The sequence below is a fragment of the Coregonus lavaretus genome, assembly GCF_964263955.1.
Source record: "Coregonus lavaretus genome assembly, chromosome: 24".
NCBI classification, from domain to species: domain Eukaryota; kingdom Metazoa; phylum Chordata; class Actinopteri; order Salmoniformes; family Salmonidae; genus Coregonus; species Coregonus lavaretus.
In genome coordinates this window covers 3,064,149-3,090,283 of record NC_140011.1, presented here as the reverse complement: position 1 = coordinate 3,090,283, position 26,135 = coordinate 3,064,149, and the positions used below count along the sequence as shown (strand labels likewise).

Sequence of the window (26,135 nt, the reverse complement as noted above, 5' to 3'; positions counted from 1 at the left end):
TAGAGAATTGAGACGCACCAATGATCTAATACCTGGACAGCAAACACAGAGCAATAGCAGTCACGACTGCAGGGCAAAGGAAGAGGAGTACTGTCAAAGATCACTGGACAAAACCTGTACTTGGAAATAACTCTGATATCAAGAGTACAGGACACAAGCTCCAAGCTTCTATCCGGAGAGCCACCAAAACCTGTAAAAGTCAGGGCATGGGTCACCAACAGGGCAACCAGACTACAAAGAGGCTCAAGCAAACTATCAAAGGAAAAATAATATGAACAAAGTTGAGGCCTATCAAGGAAAGTTCTTAAAAGTTTTCATGGGAAAATCTGAATGACAACTTGAGTTTGGACTGTGCAGAATGAGGGTGGGGAAAAAGAGGTGGGGGGGGCATCAGATTAGTCAAATCAGCTCTAAAGTGTGTGTGCTCATGCGCAAGTCCGTGCGCTTGCTTGTAGGTGTGTGTGTGCGCGTGCGTGCGTGAGAGAGTGTGTGTGAGGGAGCCCACTGCTGCCAGCCGCCTGCTCAGGGGGGAGAGCAGAGAAGATTTGCATGGCGCTCTAACAGGATATTGCACGAGGCCTCCCTGAGGGGCTAAGTCTCGGAGGTAGCTTTAACTCACAAGGCGGCTTTACCTTGAGCCGTCCCTCCGCTCCAACACTAGTAGGCTGGCTCTCAGCAATGAGAGATGAGAACTATATGGGTAGTTCAACTTCTTTTATTAAATAAACTGGGCTTATGGGAGAGAAATTAACATTACATTTTCTGGCAATAGCTCTGGTGGGCATTCCTGCTGTCAGTATGTTAATTTACACACTCCCCTTAAAACTTGAGACATCTTATATTTCAGCTCATGAAACATTGGACAAACACTTTACATGTTACATTATATTTGTGTTCAGTGTAGTAAGTAATGAGGTATATTGCTTAATTTCATTTCATTTTTGTGACCTGTGTCTAGGAGAACAATTAAAATATTTGAGTGTTTGACGAAAAGTTAATGGGAGTGATCCATGCTCAATCAAGCACAATCATTAGGTGAGACACAACATTTCAGCTGCCCCTTTAAGGGACAGGCCATTACCATGGTAACTTGGGCACTGGCTTGTCGTGGAGAAAGAAATCTCTGACTGCAATGTCTTCCTAGCAGCAGACAGTTGCAGCAAACTCAAACTAACATTGAAAAACTCCCTAGTGTGTTAACAAAATAATGTAACTGGCCAAGAAACATGAGGACAAAGTCACACTTTAGTTGCCTTTCTAGTTAATTCGACCAAGTTCTACATGTGGGCTTTGGATTTTTTTTTTACTGTTCCCAAACGATCTGTGTAACCACCCACCAACGTGGCTGGTGAAATAGACATTCTTACCCGCCAATGACAAAATCTACCCGCATTTGGCGGGTGTACATTTCCAACCCTGCTAGCCATCTTAAAATGAATGCACTAATCTAAGTCGCTCTGGATAAGAGTGTCTGCTAAATCTGGGTTTCCCAAACTCGGTCCTGCCCTTTTGAATTGGCATGATGATTATGTGCCGTGGAAAATGTCACGTCACTTTCATAGCGTATACACGCATACTGATAGACAAACGTAGGACTCCAATTATATGTAGTTTATTGTGAACGGTACATGTCCATGCACAGGATAGAATGACAAGAGGAATTAGATGTCAGGCTAGGACTATGCACATTCTGACCCCACGTCCATAGTTTCTGTTCTCCCGCTACAGGAAATGTATTGGTCCTTCGAGCCTGATCGACACGATTTCCATGGATAAGTCAGGGCAGCAGAAAAACAGCTTCTACCCACCTCACCTGGAGACCAGTGCAAATCAATCCCAGAAAAACAGCAAAGGACCTTGTGAAGATGCTGGAGGAAACAGGTACAAAAGTATCTATATCCACAATAAAACGAGTCCTTTATCGACATAACCTGAAAGGCCGCTCAGCAAGGAAGAAGCCACTGCTCCAAAACCGCCATAAAAAAGCCAGACTACGGTTTGCAACAAAGATCGCACTTTTTGGAGAAATGTCCTCTGCTCTGATGAAACAAAAATATAACTGTTTGGCCATAGTGACCATCGTTATGTTTGGAGCCGAAGAAGCCGAAGAACACCATCCCAACCGAGAAGCACGGGGGTGGCAGCATCCCCGCTTTGCTGCAGGAGGGACTGGTGCACTTCACAAAATAGATGGCATCATGAGGAAGGAAAATTATGTGGATATATTGAAGCAACATCTCAAGACATCAGTCAGGAAGTTAAAGCTTGGTCGCAAATGGGTCTTCCAAATGGACAATGACCCCAAGCATACTTCCAAAGTTGTGGCAAAATGGCTTAAGGACAACAAAGTCAGGGTATTGGAGTGGCCATCACAAAGCCCTGACCTCAATCCTATAGAACATTTGTGGGCTGAACTGAAAAGGCGTGTGCGAGCAAGGAGGTCTACAAACCTGACTCAGTTACACCAGCTCTGTCAGGAGGAATGGGCAAAAATTCACCCAACTTATTGTGGGAAGCTTGTGGAAGGCTACCCGAAACGTTTCACCCAAGTTAAACAATTTAAAGGCAATGACACCAAATAATAATTGAGTGTATGTAAACTTCTAACGAAAGAAATAAAAGCTGAAATAAATCACTCTACTATTATTCTGACATTTCACATTCTTAAAATAAAGTGGTGATCCTAACTGACCTAAGACAGGGAATTTTACTATGATTAAATGTCAGGAATTGTGAAAAACTGAGTTTAAATGTATTTGGCTAAGGTGTGTGTAAACTTCCGACTTCAACTGTATTATCATTAAAAGGACCATAATTGGAGTGCTCCTATTTGTGGGCAAACGAAGATGCCTCCATTTGGCAAACTCCAGAGATAGAGGAAAAGTGGTTTTCATTGCTGATTGAGATACCTTTTCTGAGTCTTGGGCGCAAGGACTATTAACACCCCTCTAAGGATGATAAGTGTGTTCAGACACATCCGTTCAGACACTATTCAGACATATACCTCACTGTAAAAAAAAATGCCAATTCCATCACAAAAGACACCTGACCAGGAGGTTGAACGCCAAAAGAAGAAGAACATTTTTTAAATGATGAAAGGAAGCTAACTGCTGAGGCAGCTCCAGCCATTAGCCCTGTCCAGACCAATCAGAACGGAAAAAGTAAAAATAAAAGGGTGAACACACGACAGCCGTCGATAAGAACATTTGCATTTTTTAAAAGGTATCCCGGGCACAGCGAGACCTCCCCGGTCCTTTTTGATCTGCCTGTGTTTAATTGTGCTCTTTGTAAAGGGGAACAACCTTGGTCTGTGAGTTCTAATAGGGCTGCTGCTGGGTGAGCAGAGGTGGTGGGGAACGGAACGGGGGGCTTTTCCGCCGACTGCAGACATGGGTCTCAGAGGACTGCGAATGTGGTAATTAAGGAGAGAAAGCCGGCACTGGGGATTGTGGAAATGGGAGAAAACATCCACATGAAAGTGAGGAATCAAACGACGAGGCCATTCTTGGTGTGTGCGTATGCAGATGCGTGTCACACACAAGTGCACAAACAAAAACACGCATAAGAGTGTGGACAGAAATCCTTGTGCACATCCGCATATGACTGGGAGGGATCTAACGGCTGACCGTGTCGAGTGCAAAACACCAACTACACTAACACACAAACGTACAGAGAAAGACTTGTATGTGAATTAGTGCTGAGCGATTAGTGCTTTTGGGGACTAATAAAAAAAAGCACTAACTGAATAAAACAATTAATAAAAGTCCCATGATGGTAGTGAATGCCCATGACTGCTTATCACTTAACCATAATTTATTCACATGACTTTACTTTAATAAAAATATTTGTTTTATTTTATGACTTTATTATTTCATTCCAAGTCATTATCTCATCTATATAGAGCTGCTGCCTATGATGTCTGACAAAATCCCCATTTGAGTAGTTCTTCAAAGTAAATAAGGCATATTTTTATGACTGCTGAATACCAACTGCACATCGAGCTCACTGAATATATATATATTTTTTAATGGCATTCAAATAATTGAACCGACCTCAGTCAATTAGTTGTTTAACTGCTCAGCACTAATGTGAATAAAACTGCTGCCATTAATCATGTACACTTAACCACAATTCCATGACCATCTACAATGCACATTGCACATACAGTCAGAGAGTTATTAGAGATTGAATCTGAGCCAGTATCTCAAGGTTCATCTTGATCTCTGTGACATTAAAAGAGCATGTCCAGTGTTTACTCTACATTCATTTAGCAGCAGCACTGCTAAAACATGGACGCCACTCCCCCCCACCCCCCTCAAAAAAAGCTGTATTTTATCAACTTTGGGATGTTACAAAGAATTGTGTATACTTAAATTACTAAAACCAGAAATAAAGTATGTAGAAAATATAATAGAGCTATATATTTTTTAAATAAGATCTTCTATGAGAACTTACAACCACCAAAATTAAAAATAGACAGTCAGGGAGAATCTCAACAAGTTCCATTGATTTAGTTATAATGTTCAACTCACTCAGATAGCATAAGAACACAGCATAAACCATGGCAAAATGTGTAGAAATGCAGGAAAATTTGCTTTAAAACATATATGTTTTCTCTCAGCCCCATGACAAAATGTGTAGAATTGCAGGAAACTAGCTTAAATACAGCTACAATTTGTCTCTGTGGCCAAGAGGAGTGTTCCGGTTGGAGACCGCGCCATTGGGCACGCCACCACCCCTACGCTAACTTTGCCACCTCTGCTGAACAACATCCTAGCGGAAACACTGATGTCCCTGGGTCACTAGTGCATGGTTCTCTATTTCAGGGGCCAAAGAGAAAACTGTCTAATGAACTGCTTGGCAACTTCCAGTGGGACATCCTTGTCTAACAAATCCATCCATTGAAAATTCTGACAAGATTAAATCAATGCCGCTCGCTGGACATTGTGAAACACACAACGGGTGGTGACCTTGGCAGCGGCGAGGGATACATTTCCATCATATTTATCATGCAGTAGGATCACGCTCAAATACACCAGATGATATCACACCAACAGCCTAGACAGACAGTGGGCGAGAAAGCACAGAGAAAAACATGATGGATGGAATGAGGGGAAAAGGAGGAAAAAGGGTGAAGGAAAGATGGAGGGATAGATGAAAGGAAGGAGTGAAAAAAATCAAGAATTGAACGAAGGAGTAACAGGACAAAGGACAAAACAAGAAGAACATCGTAAAGGAAAGAAAGAAAGTGAAGACAGAATGAAGGAAGAGACGCTACAAGGTTAACAAAGGGGCAAAATAAGGGGTCAGAGAAAACTGCAGAAGCTGAGGTCAGATGAGGTCACTCTGCCTTGGCTGAGCACACCTCAGGGGCCTTGTTCTATTTTTGGCCACTACACACTAGGGGTCGAGGAAGGGCACTCCAACATTGGAGTGTGGAGGGAGGGAATAAGTACTGCTCAGTGAGGTCTTCATTTTCTTTAAATATCAATTTCAACATGACAGGAGATTGCCTGGCTCCAACTCAAAGTATTCCACATCCCCAAAGCCAGTGATTTCTTCACGCGAATCCCACAACTCGATGCTTAGAGCTTCACTGCTTCTAAAAATAGATGGTGAGCCCCACTAAAACACATGCCACTTGGCAGTGTCATCCACATTCTTGCATTAGATGATGCTGGGATGTGGATGTGTGGGATGCCTTTCGGGTGCTTTAGCCATGAGGACTGGAACTATATACTAGAAGCAGGTTCCTCCAAGAAGCTGCATAAAAGTGTGAAGCAGTTAAAGGCCACAGTAAAACCTTAGATGTTATATCTTCGTGGGTTTACTGTACGTGCAATACCAATGACGTTGAATCTTTGCTAGTCCAATGAGCATTGAGACCATCTGAACAATTGGTTTTGGTTCTTTTTGTCTTGGAGTATTTTCAGGTTTTAGTTTTTCCATTTATATTTTGAGGTTGGATGTTAGCACGTTGGCACGTGGGGCGCACCGATTGGTGTCACCTCATTAGTCAGTATGTGTTACACCTGTGCTGGTTTGTCATCTCGTTAGTGGGAAGGTGTTTCACCTGTGCTGGCCCAGGTGATATTTAAGAGTGTCTGGCCCAGTGCTCCAGTTGGCTTGAGAGACGTGGAGGGTTAACACCTTTAGTTGACTCTCCCTATTTGATTTCTAGACAAACAATCCTTTATCTGATCTTCTCTGTTTTTGTTTTGCTCCACCATTTTTGTTTGCTTCCTGTCTTTAAGTTTGGTGTAGGTTTTTCTTTTGTTTGCCTCTTAGTGGGCAAATGTAGTGGGCGCTCAAGGTGTGTGTCTTTTAGGTCCCAGTTGTTGTTGCTATGCAACTTTCAGTGGCACCCCCATGAGTGTCTTTTAGAACACCTCCAGTTTCCTTTTGGTTTTTGTCGATGACTCTTTGTTAGTTCCCCCTTGTGTTTGAGCAACATTTTAGGTTTTCTTGCTGGGGAACGCAACAAGTAGCATTCTTTATCTGCGTAATCATGTCATATCAACTATACTGAACAAAAATATAAACGCAACATGCAACAATTTCAAAGATTTACTGAGTTACTGTTCATTTAAGGAAATCAGTCAATTGAAATACATTTATTTGGCCCTAATCTATGGATTTCACATGACTGGGAATACACATATGCCTCCGTTGGTCTCAGATACCAAAAAAAAAAAAAAAAGTAGGGGCGTGGATCAGAAAACCCGTCAGTATCTGGTGTGACCACCATTTGCCTCATCCAGGAAGACACATCTCCTTCGCATAGAGTTGTTCAGGCTTTTGATGGTGGCCTGTGGAATGTTGTCCCACTCCTTTTCAATGGCTGTATGAAGTTGCTGGATATTGGTGGGAACTGGAAAACACTGTCATACATGTCGATCCAGAGCATTCCAAACATGCTCAATGGGTGACATGTCTGGTGAGTATGCAGGCCATGGAAGAACTGGGACATTTTCAGCTTCCAGGAATTGTGTACAGATCCTTGCGACATGGGGCTGTGCATTCTCATGCTGAAACCTGAAGTGATGGTGGCGGATGAATGGCACGACAATGGGCCTCAGGAGCTCGTCACGGTATCTCTGTGCATTCAAATTGCCATCGATGGGGTGTGGTTTCAACATTAATACGTAAAGACGTGTTCCGAGGCCTCTCCACTAAGGGTTGATAATTTTATGTTTTAACCTTTTATATATCAAAATGAGAACAAACTTTGCACACCTACTGGCTCTAGCAACATTTGGGTGGCATTCTTGGATATGTCTGGAACCAGGAAAACGAGACGAAACGGTAAACACGATGAAGACGAGCAACAAGATGGCAATGCTAACGTTAAGGAGATGCTAGACACCATCCGTGCAGAAATGGCTACACTACGCTCTGATTTCATGACTGAACTTCATTCCTCTGTGTCAAGTCTACGAGATGAAATTATGACAGAAGTCCAGTCAACTATGGCGACACTACAAACAACTATTGCGACACAAACCCAAAAAATAAAGGATATAGAAAAGTCGTTGAGCGACATCGATAAGCGGCTTACCGAATTGGAGACCAAAAACGACGAGTTTACCTCCAAGAATGTGAAACTAAATGGTTAGTCTAGATGAACAGGAAAACCATTCCCGGAGACAGAACATACAGTGAGGGGAAAAAAGTATTTGATCCCCTGCTGATTTTGTATGTTTTCCCACTGACAAAGACATGATCAGTCTGTAATTTTAATGGTAGGTTTATTTGAACAGTGAGAGACAGAATAACAACAAAATAATCCAGAAAAACGCATGTCAAAAATGTTTATCAATTGATTTGCATTTTAATAAGGGAAATAAGTATTTGACCCCTCTGCAAAACATGACTTAGTACTTGGTGGCAAAACCCTTGTTGGCAATCACAGAGGTCAGAGGTGTCTTGTAGTTGGCCACTAGGTTTGCACACATCTCAGGAGGGATTTTGTCCCAATCCTCTTTGCAGATCTTCTCCAAGTCATTAAGGTTTCGAGCCTGACGTTTGGAAACTCGAACCTTCAGCTCCCTCCACAGATTTTCTATGGGATTAAGGTCTGGAGACTGGCTAGGCCACTCCAGAACCTTAATGTGCTTCTTCTTGAGCCACTTCTTTGTTGCCTTGGCCGTGTGTTTTCGGTCATTGTCCTGCTTGAATGCCCATCCACGACCCATTTTCAATGCCCTGGCTGAGGGAAGGAGGTTCTCACCCAAGATTTGACGGTACATGGCCCCGTCCATTGTCCCTTTGATGCGGTGAAGTTGTCCTGTCCCCTTAGCAGAAAAACACCCCCAAAGCATAATGTTTCCACCTCTATGTTTGACGGTGGGGATGGTGTTCTTGGGGTCATAGGCAGCATTCCTCCTCCTCCAAACTCGGCGAGTTGAGTTGATGCCAAAGAGCTCCATTTTGGTCTCATCTGACCACAACACTTTCACCCAGTTCTCCTCTGAATCATTCAGATGTTCATTGGCAAACTTCAGACGGGCATGTATATGTGCTTTCTTGAGCAGGGGGACCTTGCAGGCACTGCAGGATTTCAGTCCTTCACGGCGTAGTGTGTTACCTATTGTTCTTGGTGACTATGGTCCCAGCTGCCTTGATATCATTGACAAGATCCTCCCGTGTAGTTCTGGGCTGATTCCTCACCGTTCTCATGATCATTGCAACTCCACGAGGTGAGATCTTGCATGGAGCCCCAGGCCGAGGGAGACTGACAGTTATTTTGTGTTTCTTCCATTTGCGAATAATCGCACCAACTGTTGTCACCTTCTCACCAAACTGCTTGGCGATGGTCTTGTAGCCCATTCCAGCCTTGTGTAGGTCTAAAATCTTGTCCCTGGCATCCTTGGAGAGCTCTTTGGTCTTGGCCATGGTGGAGAGTTTGGTATCTGATTGATTGCTTCTGTGGACAGATGTCTTTTATACAGGTAACAAGCTGAGATTAGGAGCACTCCCTTTAAGAATGTGCTCCTAATCTCAGCTCGTTGCCTGTATAAAAGACACCTGGGAGCCAGAAATCTTTCTGATTGAGGGGGTCAAATACTTTTTTTCCCTCACTGTATGGGCAGAAAGCTTAAATTCTTGTTAATCTGGCCACACCAGATACTGACTGTTTCTTTTGATTTTGACTCCCCCTTTGTTCAGGGACACATTATTCCATTTCTGTTAGTCACATGTCTGTGGAACTTGTACCGTTTATGTCTCAGTTGTTGAATCTTGTTATGGTCATGCAAATATTTACACATGTTAAGTTTGCTGAAAATAACCGCAGCTGACAGTGAGAGGACGTTTCTTTTTTTGCTGAGTTTAGTTTGATGAAATCTGGGTTCAACAGTTTGAACCCCTGCTGTCACTGTCTCCACACCCACCTCTGAAGGTAAATAATGTACTTACATTCAGTAATCTTGCTCTGATTTGTCATCCTAAGAACCAGAGATCAAATGTAGCATAGTTTTATTTGATAAAATCCATTTTTATATTCAAATGTAGGAACTGGGTTCTACAGTTTGAACCCCTGCTGTCTCTGGCTACACATCCACCCCACCCGGCCATCTAGATGTGTGAAAGTTAATGTATAAGCTAATGATCCATCATGTATGACATTCCTGGGAGTGTGTAAACTTACATTTTGAATTACCATATAATTTTTGTAGGTTCTCTATATTAATGTACATGAAAATGTATCAATTGACCAATTCGGCACATTTGGGCAGACGTGATACAAAATAGTCCAGTATTACAACGCTTCACTGGATCAATCTGAAACTTTGAACACACACTGCTGCCATCTAGTGGCTAGAATCTAAATTGCGCCTAAACTGCAATATGATATTGTGGCCTTTCTCTTGCATTTCAAAGATGGATATATTTTTTTTTTTTGAAAACTCTTGTTTTTTGGTTTGTATTATCTTTTACCAGATCTAATGTGTTAAATTATCCTACATTCATTTCACATTTCCACAAACTTCAAAGTGTTTCCTTTCAAATGGTATCCTTGCTTCAGGTCGTGAGCTACAGGCAGTTAGATTTGGGTATGTCATTTTAATTCTCTGTAAAACTTAATACGGATCACGAAAGCACAATATTTCTGGATTTAAAAAAAAATGGTAATACTGTTTTAAAAGTACATATCAACCACAATACTTTATTTTTACGCTTTCTGATCTTTATTTCCCTTACGACACTTTCAGAAAAAAAACAATCTCAAGTATTTTGAAGACAACTTTTGCTAAATAAATATTGATATTCAAATTGTAAGTGATTGATCAGCTTTGAATCTATTTGTTGTTTTTTTGAGAGAGAGAGAGAGAAAGAGAGAGTGGGAATGGGAGGTGCATCTCGTGTTGATTGCAAGACCCAAGCCTAATGGAGAGGAGAGGTGTGTGTGTGTGTGAGTGAATGAATGTGTGAGTGGATTATGACACAGAGATATATATTTTATCTAATTAATTGGTGCAATTGTTATTTTTCAGATTTGTGAAGACTGGGTACGCACTTGCACAGCAGTCAACATGCCCCTTTCCAAAAGTAATCACCGCTCATTGAGGCAGTTTCTGAAGGAGAAATCATCAATGGAGGTGCCATCCCTGGATACCACCAGCAAAGGAAAAGTACTTGGGAGATGTCTACCTGAAGGTGAAGGAAGAACTCAAGCACCATCTTGCAGGGAAGCCAGTGGCAGTCATCTTTGATGAAACTCCAGATGTTACATTTACATTTACATTTTAGTCATTTAGCAGACGCTCTTATCCAGAGCGACTTACAGTTAGTGAATGCATACATAATGTTTTCATACTGGCCCCCCGTGGGAATCGAACCAACAACCCTGGCGTTGCAAACGCCATGCTCTACCAACTGAGCTACATCCCTGCCGGCCATTCCCTCCCCTACCCTGGACCAATTGTGCGCCGCCCCATGGGTCTCCCGGTCGAGCTACATTTTAACATTTATCTGTGGTTAGGGGTAACTTCTACCTCCAGACAGCAATACAAGGGGTCCAAGACTCAACAAAGTATCAGAAGAGGACTAACAAATCGGTGACGGGATAAAGATGTCAAAAAGCTTTCGCCAAAAGGGGGACAGGGTGGTGGGGGTATGTGTAAGGGTGTCAGATGTTTTCTTGGGATGAACCCAACAAAACGAGGAAAAAAGCGAGTGGATCAAATCCAATTTCTGACTACAGCGCTTGCGTGTCAGCCTGCCTGGCATGGCATTACTCTCATTTTCTTGGCTTCCTTTTTCTGCTCAATAAAGCACTGAAGAGCAAATAAGCGGAGTATTCCAGCTGAAGGAGCCGGGAGCTCTGCAAACAAAACATGCCCGGGCTAATCTTCCCATACGTCTCCCTGTGTGTGTAAGGGGTAGGTTTAATTTGTATCAGAAATAGCCAGCTTCCGTGGTCAGTGCATGGGCTAAACACAAGCGACAAGAGGAAAGCAAATGGGCCTAAATCATGCAGAACACATTGATTGTCAGCTGTATGGGCCGTGTGGCACGCGAGGGTCACTACAGCTCGGGATCACTTTGATTGAATCAGCGCAAATTGGACAAATTGGGATGCGGTTCGGGCGCAGCATTGGGGCAGCCTGTTGACCTAGCATCGAGTGGAGATGTAGACACACAAATGCGTACACAGTTCTCAAAAAAACAACAGGGCTGTCATTGGGCGACAAGGCCTTGTAAAATTGATCAACCGATGTATCTACTTAGGCTTGTAGACCTTATGACAGGCATTGTGATACAACCAATTTAGCAAGATGTAACAGAAGAGTCTTGGCCTTTACAATGATAGGCCTAGTGTTTTTGGAATTGACACACACACAGATGCAGACCGACACGCACACATCATGCTGCCAACACATAAAGCCACAAAGATGCATATACACTAACACAGACAATATGAGTGAACAAAGAGTGAGAGAAGAGATAACCCATGCCAACTGCATCTTGAAAAATTGCTGTGTTGATGAGAATTGTGGTCCGTAGTGTGAGCAGCAAATGTTAAAACACTTCAAACACCTCAGCCACACATGCAACCAATGGCAAGATTGAGTTTCCCAGTGACCACGGTTGAGACTAAATAAAAAATAACAATTCAAAAGGCCAAGTTGCAGCCGTGCAGTATAACAAACAGATAACTCATCCTCAGAGGGAAATGCCACACTACTGACGTTTGTCATCGTGACTCTGTCGCTTGTTGTTTACACGGCTGCTTTAGGATAAACCTTCCAATTACTGTCTACTGCTGAGGCAGCGATGCCAGCTACGCTCTTCCATTGTTTCTTCCTACCTTTCTCTCTCCATTTCATTCTCCCTCTCTCTGTTTGGCTTTCTCGCTCTCCATTCTCTCTTGCTCTCTCCCACGTTCTATCCCACTGTCCTGCCCTCCCACTCTCCTAACTACACTGAAGTTATTAAACGTTCTAATATCCATACTAGCATGCCACTTGCAAACCTAATGCATGACCAATACATTGCTTCACTCTACGAGGTATGCTAGAATGGATATTAGAACAGAGCCTTATTAGTCTCTTGAGCAAACATGGCCTCCATCCCCTGTAAATGAATAGGAATAAAGCGATCCTACGTAGCAGACGGCAGTGGCTGATTCAGATGTAAATGGTGTGTGTGTGTGTGGACGTGTTTAGCTATACTTGTGGGGAACAGAAGTCCCCACAAGAATAGTAAACCAAGAAAATGTTTACCAACTGGGGAAATTTTGTTGGTCCCCACAATGTCAAATGCTATTTCTAGGGTGTTTAGGGTTAAGGTTAGAATTAGTATTAGAATTAGGGTTAGGAGATAAGGTTTAGGGTTAAGGTTAGGTTTTTGGGTTAAGGTTAGAGTTAGGTTTAGGGAAAATATGATTTTGAATGGGACTGAATTGTATGTCCCAACAAGGTTAGCTGCGCAAGAGAGTGTGTCTGTGTGTGTGTCTGTGTGTGTGTGGAGGGCAAGTCCTACTCAGGATATAATAAGGTTTTCGCCTTTGCTGGAGGCTGGATGCTGGACAAGGACGCTCCACAGAGAAAGGAGTGAGGGAGAGAATGTAGTTATAGAGAGAAAGAGAGAACAAGAGGAAGAACGGGAGAAAGTGAGATGGTAATAGTGAGAATGTAGAGAGAGAGAGCAGAATCAAAAGAGTAAAGGAGGGGTGTTTTTGTAGGTGGTTTGACAAGAATAGGGGAATTCTCATTGTCCTGTAAGAACAGTAGGGTACAGTTGTAAGAATGACTGAGTGAGAACATGTTCGGTGTTTGGCCAGGCATTTCTATGTTACTAGTGTAAATCCCTAACATTTACCATAGTCTAGACTAGGCTGCTTTGCTAGCATCCTTGCAATCACTGATTAGGCCTAATGCAAAAATGCGTGACAATTAGTTACGATGGGAAGGAAATTCGGTCAAAACAGCATGAGTTATTTACTCCAAGACCTTGTGGCTTGAGGAGGCATGATTTGGATAGGAGGTGGTCTAGCCCAGTTCATAGCAGTAAATGTTTACTTTAATCATTGCTAAAAAGGTCATAAGAAACTTGCAATATGATCACCATAATTGTATATTTACACCTCTCTCTTTCACACTAACCCACACTAATGCAGTCGCAAAGACACACAATACACTCACACTATTGCACTCTACATACGTACAAAAACACACACTACTCTCTCTTACTCACAAGACCACACACACACACACACCAGTGTTTCCCCTAGCGCCGGCTGTCGGCTATACAACCGATTACAGACTAATTTTCAGCCGGGTACTTTTTCCACTTAAATGAACTAGGCTACTTTTCAATTCGCTAGTCAGAAAAAAAGTCTGCCGAGCCCTCTCCCGCTAGTATGAACGATATGCATCTTCTAGTGATCTATTGATAGGACAGGAGCCTGTCAGTCACAAAGTGAGCGATGACAGGGAAACACTGCTGGTTTGACAGTCTGCGGTCTGTCCCACCTCTTAGTACCTGGGTGTCTGTGCAGTCAAAAAATGTTTTTATGGAGTGAGAGAGCATGAATTTGGACGTTGTGTATATAATGTGAGTGAATTTGCACATCCCATATAATGTGGTAATGATGAGTCGAAATCCACTTAGCCTATTGTTTTCTGGCACATTTATTTATTTTATTTTGCGTGCAGGGTCCGACATTAATGATGGCCCAGGGCCAGTAAAAACATGTGTCGCGCACGATAGGGCCAGTAACTTTTCAGCACATTTTTGCATTCCAGTTCAACATTTACCTGCTCTGTCGCAGTCTACCATTGAAAACCATTGAAGATTACATGCATAAATGTCATGCTATTTGTATTTGAGCAATATTATTGGCCGTTCATTCAAGCACCATCACGCTGTCGCGAGTCACAACTTCTCGAGCAGTACATGAGTTGATACCTTCACATAACACACACAAGTTTTCCAGAGCAAACAGAAGCGCCCATCAATCTACTCGCTGAGCTTATTTATTTTAGGGAAAGTGATTTACAAAAGTAAACCTTCAATATTGAACATACTAGCAATATGCTGGCTACTGTTGATAGTCTGCAAAAAGAAAGCTACAAAAAGACTCCTAGCATTAGTCTTGGCTAGCATACTGTAGCCATGTCGATATCTCTTTTGGAATGTTAGTCTTAAAGGGGCAGCATCCTATTTTCAAATCTTCTCAAAATGACATATTTTAGAAACAAAAAGTAATGCAATGAATACAATGTAATGACTTGCATTGCTAAATTATATTAAATTGCTTTTTAATACATATCATCATAACCAAATGTAGCCTAATAATAAGCTGAAACATATAGAGAAACAGAATGCAAACCTATAGGCCCTGCATGACCCCAATGCATTTAAGAACTACACCATATCCGGGCCAGTAGAAACTCTGTTCGGGCCAGTAGATTTTTAGCCAACTGGCCCGACCCTGGCCTGTTTTATATGCAGCCACAGAGTGGTGGCGCATAAGCTATTTACTGTGCTTTGACTGATGAACAGCAAGCTTGACTAGTTTACAAAAGGTGTGAAACCGACTGAATAAAGTCGATCTCATATATCCTTGCCATTCATAAATCATACAACGTAGTTATATGTCCATGGTATCGCATCAGGACAAGTAAAACTAAAGATCTTGTTTGTATTTTTGAAATGAAGTTCATCGGGACTTGCCAGACAGTGACATTAAAGTGAATGACTCGTCAGTAGCCTACCAAATTGCATCGGTAAGAGAGCTGTTCATTTAGCTCCCTAATTTACATACTAGTAGGCTTTTTGGCGATTATCTGCAGATAAATTATGAAAAGATTCGATGAAGATGGTAAATCCTCCTCACTGCAGGAACAATAGGTAGGCTAGTGGAGAGAGAGCCTCACTCTGGTCCAAAATATGATAAAAGAAAACAGATTGAATCGTTTTAAAAGCTAATGATACGTATGTGGTATTTTCAAAGATATTGCTATATGTCTACTGATTTAATCAAAGTGTTGACAATTGAGTAGTCAACTGCTGCTTTCTGCGTAGCAAAGCCCATGTTAAACACCTGCTTCATTCTTCAAATCATACCTGTATTGCAGATAGTTGAGAAAATGCCTCTTAAAAGGAAGCTTGAAGCCAGTGGAAGTCAGCAGACTCTTACATGATACTTTAAAAGGCCCAGTGTATTCAAATTTAAGTTTTTCCTGTTTTTTATATCATATTGTACAACAGCTGATGTAACTAACACTGTAAAAGTTTTTTTATTTTTTTATGTCAGTGTTATTTCCTGATAGTTGCTGGTTGAAAATACAATCTAGCATAAGAATGTACCACAGTCCACCAAAATAGAGCTTGTTCTGCAAAAATGTCTTAACCCGGAGGGTCAAGCCCCCCAGGACCCCCCAGCCCGGGGGAGCCTGGCTGGCTACTTTTTCAATTTGGCTGGCTACTCCATGTGCTTGTGGAATACACTGGACACACACTTTAACACCTGATAAATCCACCAACCCTCTAACATACTCAATACACTCACCAAAACACACACACTCTTCATCTCTCCCCCACCCCACACACACACACACACACCATTAAAAGCACTGTTGCTGTCAGTCAGAGGTTAGCCCCTCCCTCTGGGTCCCTGAGTACAATGGAGCAGCTGTGTGTAAACTGATACAGTAAACACAGGTCCCTGCGCTGTACGCCACCACACTGGCTTGGTGGCAGGGACATCTTTCTCAAGGCCACGCCTATTCCTGAACACACACAGAAACTAGGGATGCATGATATATCGGTAAGCATATCGGAATCGGCCAATATTAGCAGAAAATGCCAACATCGGCATCGGCTCTATGTATATTTTAACGCCGATGCAAAACCGATGTCAATGCTGACGTGCATACCTGTATAACTTAGGTAGATGACGTAATGACGCCACGAAAAATACAGTGCTACACGTGCAACACAGCATTCCTAACCTAGCCCACAATGTCTGTTGTGTGGATCTATTCTGAAGTTTCAAAGGAAGATAACAGAAAGGCCATATGCAACGTTTGTGCTGCTATTATTTCCCGAGGAGGGGAGAAATTAGCTAGAACGGTAACTCCAAACACATTTTCGATAAGAGCAGCTATTTAGCTGGTTAAACAAAGGTTAGCCATGTGTTAGCAAAAATCTATGTCCACGTCAAGAAAGCGTACCAGCAGCCAGTGGCACTTGCCGCACTTGTAGCCTATTCGCAGGTGCTTTTTCAAAGCCTATGTCAGATACTCCAGTGAGTGTATATATCAATATTAGGAGTTGAGAAATAAAATCATAAGAAAGATATTCTCCTCTCTTCTACTGTAGGTATGCAATTCAAAATGTGTTTATTCTGTTAAACATATAAACACAAAACATTTTTATTGTATTTTTTAACCCCCGGTTGAATACTCCTGAACGATTATATTAATCTGACTATCCACAATAATCATATTATTGTGCGCATGTAACCATACTCAATGCTGTGTTGACAGAACTCGAGTTGAGACTCTGAAATAGGAAAGGCTGCCCTATTCCAAAGGGAGACCCGACTGTAAGACCATCTATCATATTACTTGGGTCAGTGGGCGAAAGGGCTCCCCTGAAAGAGTGCTCCCCAGGATGGGCAGTGTGTGTATACGCTAACAAAAGCGGGTCGCACGATGGGCTACTATCAGATTCACAAGCAATTGATCAACTACGCTATCCATGGTGCTGAATCTCCGCTAGCCTAGCCCTGTTTGTTTAGCAGAGAATCTGATATTCCCCGTGACAGTCACCACAATAAGTGTTTTATCATGAAGTAAAAACAGCCACAACCTCCCCAAATTCCCTGATAGCCAGATGCAAGGGGAGAGAAAAGGGCCAACGAGCTTTCTGACATCTTTCAGTCAAATGTACGCTAAAACTAATGTAATTTTCACTAGACCTCACATTTTACCAGTCAACCAACAGTGCTTCTTAGGCCTAGGCTACATCAACGAAATAGTGTGGTGACTTTGAGAGAACTTTGAGTTGATTAAATTGCAACAAATACTGTACAAAAAGAAAACAGATTCATGTGTATATTTCTCAATTTACAGTGGTATAATCATGTCAGACTTTCCCCCCCATTTTTTAAATACTTTTAAATAGCACTTCCAGTAAATTTCTTGCAATTTTCCCAGGACAGAAAATTGGTAGATTCTCAGGAAAATATTAAACCCTACACAACAACAGAGCAAAATACCATATTACTCTCAATACTTAGAAAGGCATTTACAGCCAAACATCTCATTTTATGAAGAGTATGAGAAGGCCGGGGAGGCAATAATATACAGTTTTAGAATCTAACAGTACAGAAACACACGTGGTGCAACCTCAAATCTGTTTAGTTACTAAAGTGATCTGTTTGGGCAAGGACAATATTTTCCACTGTCGCAGACACAATGTCACACTAAGAGGTTGATAGTTAATTCAATGACATCTTTAAGCTATATTTGTTATTATGTCACCAATCCTGCTTGCATTTTGCATTTATGAATGGATAGCATTTAATGTATATGGCCTCAATGAGCAAAAGCCTTCAAATAAAATGTTACCAAAACTCTGGCATTGATATTCAACATCAGTACATGATAGAACGTTGGGTCCATGCGGAAATGATGACTAAATGACTGACATTATGTTACTAGCAGGGGGGACTTACCAGAGCCAGCGGTTCCAGGGTGGGTCACTTCCAGGTACACCTCAAAGGTGGCCTCTGGGTTGTCCCTGAAACAGAGGTCAAAGGTCAGCCTCTAGTCTCCGTAAAACGTGTTTCACTGCAATCAGACCTAAATGCTCTTCAGTGACAAATGCTTGTTACAGACGCCACAACAAACTGACCTTTGATAAGATCTGATACAATTTCCAAACTGCTACAGGCAGTGTGTGTGGGTCAAAAGTAATTAACAGAAATGTTATCAAATCTTACCAAATGTTTGCTCGATAATGTAACAACCACAATCTCAATTTGAGTACTAAGCCTGCCTGGTTGCATATATGATCATTCAGCAGTTGTCTTAGAACTTCCTCTGAATACTACAATGGTAAGGAAAATATATCATAGGCCTATTACTGTCAGCTCCCAGGGTATTAATTTCCTTCCCCTCCACATTTTAACAGTAGCCATAACCCAGCAAAATAGAAAAAAGGTTTGGCATACTTCTCATTCACAAGGTGTGTGACCTTATATGGACATAGTACCCTGTGAAAGTGACACAATTGTGACCTATCTTTCACATTGAAGGAAGAAGAGTAAGGGAAGTGTTTTGTTGGACACAAATTGAACATATAGTACAGTAGGCCTATAGGAAAAATAAAAGAGGGAGAAATAGCCTAAGAATAAGTGTACTTTCAGTGATATTACATTTCATAAGAGGCCATAAAACTACTGTAATATGGTGTTCTATAAAGCACAGTAACTTTGGTTCTCTGAAATAAAAAAAACAATGAGTTTGTGGTTTTAACACACGACGCTGACATTTCTGAAATCCTCAAGATGTTTCCTAATTACACAGCAACAACAAATGTTAATATCATATTCACAGGAAGCATGCAACACATGACACACATTTGTGTACACGAAGCCAAAACCATATTTTCAGATAAACTGGGACACCATTATTATAGTCCTAATTGTACCCATATGACAATTCAATTCAGTGTTTTTATATTATCATTTTGAGGTTTTCAGAAATGTATCATGTGTTGGTCTAATATGTTGGATAGATGGTTACAGAAGACGGAAATATAAAAAGTGTCCCACTTTTTCAAAATTCACCCATAATGTTTTGACTCAGTTTTTTTCACTTTAAAATGTATGCCAAACAAAAACCATTGATTTCAAAGTTTATGAAACCATACAAATGTACAAGGACTACTTTTAACAACTTACATTGAAAAATGTACAAAAAAATAATTTAGTGGAAGAACTGTGCAGATGCAAAGTTGGTAATGGAATTACATAAAAACCTCCGCTTTTTATGCGACCATGTTTTCCAAAAACTCTGTTAAATATCTGCTCCAAATTAAGAATCAAAGATGTAGGCAGAAAGAATGGGGTGTCAGCTAACATATTGAGTTTGAACAAATCTATTTTGGTTATTGAAATATAGTAAGTGAAGTGGATTTACACCCGGTAACAGAATTACTGTAACGGAATTACATGGGTCCCTGATCTGAACTACACAGAAATGCATAATTATGGATATGAATGTCATTCTCGTCATGTTTCACAAGTTTGGACATCACAGCGCAGTACAGCACAGCAGAGCAGGGTAGAGTTCAGTACAGTGCAGTAGAGTACAGTAGAGTATAGTTCAGTACCATATACTGTACTCTACTGTACTATACTCTACTTTTCTTTACTGCATTGTACTGTACTACTGTATTGTATTGGACGGTACTCTACTGTGCTCTACTCACTGTGCTATCCAAACTTGTGAAAGATTGGTTCAGATTTGGTCCAGTCCGGTCTGTCTGTGGACATTAAGATCAAGGCCAGGGTGGACTGACCAAATTTAAAGTACTTTCAACGTCCATGGAAAGTGTCAGTCGGTGAGGATGCTGGTTAAAGTAAATGGAAAGAGAGGGGGCTCATGGGTAGGTGTCAGTAAGAGCTGGGAGAGGTGACATTAACTAGAGAGTGAGAAAGGCAGGGGTTGTCTAGACTTTTAGCACTCTTGGTTTGACCACCAGACGACAGAAAGACAAAGAAAACAGTTATCAGCCGAACATAACAGTATGCCAGTGGAAGGGATCACAGTAACAGGTGACCCAACTGTGGTTTCTGACTATTATGATTTCCCATTGTAGCCAATTCAGTTGCATTAATTCCGTTACTGATTTTTGGGCAATTCCGTTACCAATTTGGTAATGGAATTATGAGTTATAATCACTTAATAATCAATAAACAAAAACTGATATCAGTTAAAACACTAACTCATTGGTAGGTCTATCTGTTACTAGGTAAACGAAATACAAGTGTTGATATTAGTTGGCAGGATTCTTTACGTCAACATTGTGTTTTGATGTATTTCTGATACCTTTAAATACTTCTTCCTGGTAGATGTTTTCTAAGAACCCTTTTCCATTTGTTTATCCAGAAATCAAAGCCTTTACATATGCCTAATTTTTATGATGGAAAATGGTTGAAAAGTGTATCTATGTCTTCATTTCCCCCAAATATATGCTCATAGCTTTCATTTGACACACAATTTGATATGCCACTCTGAACTTCACATGTTGGTGATCATCAGTCCTTTTACATGGAAATGCCCCCTACTATTGTTCTGTTTGGTGCCATTGTACTGGAATGCATGTACATTTAACAGGATAACAGTACTACAAGAACAAGAGCTCTGCCTAACCTAAGTACAGGGTTCCCTAATGTAAACTGGATCGCTTTCATCCATTGGAAAGATGGACTGTCTCACTTTAGCTACTACTTTAGCTCAGTAGGGCTCCCGAGTGGCGAAGCGGTCTAAGGCACTACATCTCAGTGCTAGAGGTGTCAATACAGACCCTGGTTCGATTCCAGGCTGTATCACAATCCGTCCATGATTGGGCACAATTGGCCCAGCGTCGTCCGGGTTTGGCCGGGGTAGGCTGTCATTGTAAATAAGACTTTGTTCTTAACTGACTTGCCTAGTTAAATAAAGGTTAAATAAAAATAAAGCTACTCCATGCTGTCCTACGTTAGCTAGCTATGGTTGTAAAGTGGGACAACAACAAAAAAATGACAGAATTACAAAATAGAAAAATAATATTGGAAACGTTTTATTTAATTTTTTTAGCACAATTTGGCACAGCGCATTCTTTATGACAGTTTTATAACCGTAATAACAAAACAGAAAAAAAGCTATGTCACGGATCTTACCGTGTGCTTTGAGGGTGAGCTTCCTGTTTGAAACTTGCTCCTCCAACCTCCATGATGTCACACCAATGAAGTGATGTGATTTTGATCATGTGGTTTCTCTGCAAGGGCTTAGTAACAATAGTTTTGATTTTCACTTGTCAGACAAAGAAAAAAAACGCGTTAGGATTAAACTGTCCCAGTTTATATGATGTCACACTTTTTCTGAATTCCCCCCATAGTATTACTACCATTGGTTGAGTTTAGTGCAGGCCTACTGTAAATCAATGGACAGGTAATTGAGTAGCCAATCCATATTGCATAACAATTACGAAAAAGGAAATAAGCTAATGTTACAAATAATCGTTGTGAATTATTGGCCTCTCGGGGCCTTAGGGATACGGAGGGACGTGGGTGGGATGCTGATCACTGGGATGACGGCTCAACTTGGGATGGGGAGGGGCTTTAGCGGGGGAATTAGTGGAGAACAATTGAAGGGTTACTCCGTAGCAATGCAAATATCATGGTACAGCTATATGGACACTCAATCATTACGCTATTTTTTATTGGTAAATTTACAAACATATATAATGATAAATAGACTTGAAACGTGTATCTCATTATGGTGTATGGTGAAATAAGTATAGCCAGTTATAATTGTAATGGCTTAGCTGATAATAACAAAAGAAGAACAATATTTACATGGCTCAAAGAGAAGGAATATAATATCTATTGTATACAGGAAACTCATTCAACAATTCGAGATGAAGTAGCGTGGAAAAAAGAATGGGGGGGGGGGGGGGATTTACTTCTCCCATGGGCAAAGAAATTCAAAAGGGGTGATGATATTAATTAATAGTAATTTCGATCCGAATGTGAAAATTGTCCAAATAGATACGCAAGGTAGATGGATTATTTTAAATATGTTATTGGACCATAAACAGATATGGCTCATTAACCTTTACGGACCAAATAATGATGATCCATAATTCTTTGACAATATATATAATAAATTATCAAGCCTGCAAGCAACTCAAGACAATATTATTATGGTGGGGGATTATAATACTGTTTTAAATAGCTCAATGGACCGTAAAGGAAATCACACCACAAACAATCACCCACATGCTCTTAAGGAAATTGTGAATGTCATGGATACATTAGAACTAGTAGACATATGGAGGCTTAAATATACTGATCTAGTGAGATATACATGGCGGAGACTGAATCAAGCTAGTCGTCTTGACTTCTTTCTTATCTCATTCTCGTTGGCACCAAAAGTAAAAAAAGTGTTGATAGGGGACAGAATGCGGTCGGACCATCATATAATAGGCATATACATTACTCTTACTGAATTTCCACGTGGGCGAGGATATTGGCAATTTAATCAAAGCCTATTGGATGATAATTTATTCATAATTAGAACAAAGGAATTTATAACTGACTTTTTCCAACATAACATAGGTACAGCGAATCCCCTTATTGTATGGGACACCTTTAAATGTGCCTTTAAAGGCCATGCAATTCAGTACTCATCTCGAAAACAAAAGCAATTTAGGTAAAAAGAGTTTATACTAAGAAAGGAAATAGAAAATCTAACAGAACAGATAGATGGCAATAAAAACTAACATAGAGGCTCAGAATAAATTAGAGGAAAAACAAAAAGAAATGGAGAAACTTATTCAAGAAAGATCAAGTGTAATATATTATAAAAATAAAGCAAACTGGATGGAATATGGGAAAAAATTCACAAAATTCTTTTTTAACCTTCAACATAGGAATGCTACCAAAAAGAACTTAATGAAACTGGTTACAATTGACGGAGTCACCCATAATTCACCAAATGATATTTTGAAGGAAGAAACAAAGTACTTTAAGCATATGTTTTCTTTTCAGTCGCCTCCATCTCCTCTAACTGAAGCTAATTGTAGAGATTTTTTTTCTATTGATAATGTCAAATTAACAGCCACACAGAAAGACTCATGTGAAGGTGAAATTACAGAGGAGGAACTTCTGGATGCAATTAAAGACTTTAAGTCCGGGAAAACTCTAGGGTTGGATGGCATACCAGTCGAGGTATACCAAACCTTTTTTGATATACTAAGCGGACCGTTATTAGCATGTTTTAACCACTCCTATGTAAATGGTAGATTATCTGACACTCAAGAAGAAGGTATGATCTCATTATTACTGAAACAGGATACAAGTGGAAAATATAAAGATCCAGTCCATTTACAAAATTGGAGGCCCCTTACACTTCAGTGTTGTGATGCAAAAATCCTAGCAAAATGTATAGCGCATAGAATTAAAAAGGTATTGTCGGATATTATTCATTCTAATCAGACAGGTTTTTTACATGGAAGATACATTGGAGATAATATAAGGCAAGTATTGGAAACAATAGAACACTATGGAAAATATGGGAAACCAGGCCTGCTATTCATAGCAGACTTCGAAAAGGCATTTGATAAAGTTCGACTGGGGTTTATATATAAATGCCTGGAGCATTTCAATTTTGGAGAATCTCTTATAAAATGGGTCAAAATCATGTATAGTAACCCTAGGTGTAAAATAGTAAATAATGGCTATTTCTCATGAAAGTTTTAAACTGTCAAGAGGAGTGAAACAAGGATGTCCACTATCGGCATATCTATTTATTGTGGCCATCGAGATGTTAGCTATTAAAATCAGATCCAATAATAATATCAGAGGATTAGAAATACAGGGCTTAAAAACAAATGTGTCATTGTACGCTGATGATTCATGTTTTCTTTTAAATCCACAACTAGAATCCCTCCACAGCCTCATAGAGGATCTAGATACATTTTCTAACCTCTCTGGATTACAACCAAATTATGACAAATGTACTATATTACGTATTGGATCACTAAAAAATACAATTTTTACATTACCATGTAGTTTACCAATAAAATGGTCTGATGGTGATGTGGATATACTCGGAATACATATCCCAAAGGAAATAAATGATCTCACTTCAATAAATTTTAATAGAAAGTTAGCAAAAATAGATAAGATCTTACTACCATGGAAAGGAAAATACCTGTCAATTTGTGGAAAAATCACCCTGATTAACTCTTTTGTATTATCCCAGTTTACCTATTTGCTTATGGTCTTGCCTACGCCTAGCGAACAGTTTTTTAAATTATATGAGAAAAAAATATTCAATTTTATTTGGAACGGCAAGCCAGACAAAATTAAAATAGCATATTTATATAATGAATATGAATTCGGAGGACAGAAATTATTAAATATTAAAGCATTAGACCTATCACTAAAAGCTTCAGTCATACAAAAGTTATACTTAAATCCGAACTGGTTCTCAAGCAAATTAGTAAGATTGTCTCACCCAATGTTCAAGAAAGGCCTTTTTCCCTTTATTCAGATTACAACCTCTCACTTTCAGTTATTTGAAAAGGAAATAATCTCCCAAATGTCACTATTTCTAAAACAAGCCATAGAAAGTTGGTTGCAATTTCAATTTAATCCTCCAGAAACGACAGAACAAATAATGCAACAAATATTGTGGTTAAATTCAAATATACTAATTGACAAAAAACCTTTATTTTTTGACAGAATGTTTAAAAAAGGTATAATCTTCGTAAATGATATAATCGGTAGGACTGGTGGAGTTATGTCACACATGCAGCTAACAAAAACATATGGAAATGTCTGCTCTACCCCAAATTACAACCAAATAATTGCAGCCTTACCGCAAAAGTGGAAGAGGAAAGTGGAAGGGGGAGAAAGTAAGGAACTTGTCTGTCGGCCTTGCATTAAAGAACATAATTGGTTAAGGAAAACTGTGATAAATAAAAAAGTATATCAGTTTCACTTAAGGACCAAAGGATTGACAGCCGTCCCATATAGATTGCAAAATAGTTGGGAAGAGATCTTTGACGTACCGATCCCATGGCATAGTGTTTATGAACTGACACGCAAAACGACACCGGATTCAAAAATTAGAATCTTTCAATTTAAATTATTATATAAAATTCTTGCTACCAATAGAATGTTATTTATATGGGGGATACAATCTTCCCAGCTCTGCAGGTTTTGCTGTGAAGAGACAGAACCATTAGATCATTTGTTTTGGTTCTGTCCATTTGTAGCTTGTTTTTGGACACAGGTCCAGGAATGGCTAAAGGATTGCAATATTTACCTGGAACTAACCTTGCAGATAGCATTACTGGGTGATCTGAAAAGTCATAGTCAATCAATCAATAATATAATAATACTTTTAGCAAAAATGTTTATTTTTAATTCACAATCTGTAGAAGCAATGAGAATAGAAAGGTTCAGAATTTTTGTAAAACATCACAGTACGGTTGAAATATATATGGCAAATAGAAATCCTATCTGGATGGTGTTAAGAGATAGATGGGAGGTATTGAATAGAGTTGAAGGATGGGACTAATAACAAATAACAACAAATAATAACAAAGATAGCTAATAATGTAAGCATACTGTGTCCATAATAAGTATATAGGTTGTATGTTGGGAGCTTTTGGGAAGGAGCACAGTTAGAAAGATATGGCATTTAGAAGCAAACCGGATGGACATCATGAAAATGATCGGAGAGGTTGAGAGTAGAAGAAAGTTCAGGAGCAAAAAATATATATATATATATATATATAAAAATAATAGAATTATTGTAAAATTAACTCTGTCCATAAGGTGTAGATAGTAAGTATAGACCGGAAGTAGAGGCCTGGGCATTGTTGTTCACTAATTT

General features: G+C 40.1%; 1 protein-coding gene across 1 annotated transcript in view; it reads right to left on the bottom strand.

Annotated features, from left to right (window-relative positions):
- LOC311100292 (DENN domain-containing protein 1A-like) overlaps nt 1–26,135 on the bottom strand; it is a 243,674-nt gene that overhangs the window by 206,589 nt on the left and 10,950 nt on the right. The window contains exon 2 of the mRNA XM_084141154.1: nt 18,194–18,258. Within this exon, the coding sequence (XP_083997280.1) occupies nt 18,194–18,258 (65 nt within the window). The remainder of the gene's footprint in view (nt 1–18,193; nt 18,259–26,135) is intronic.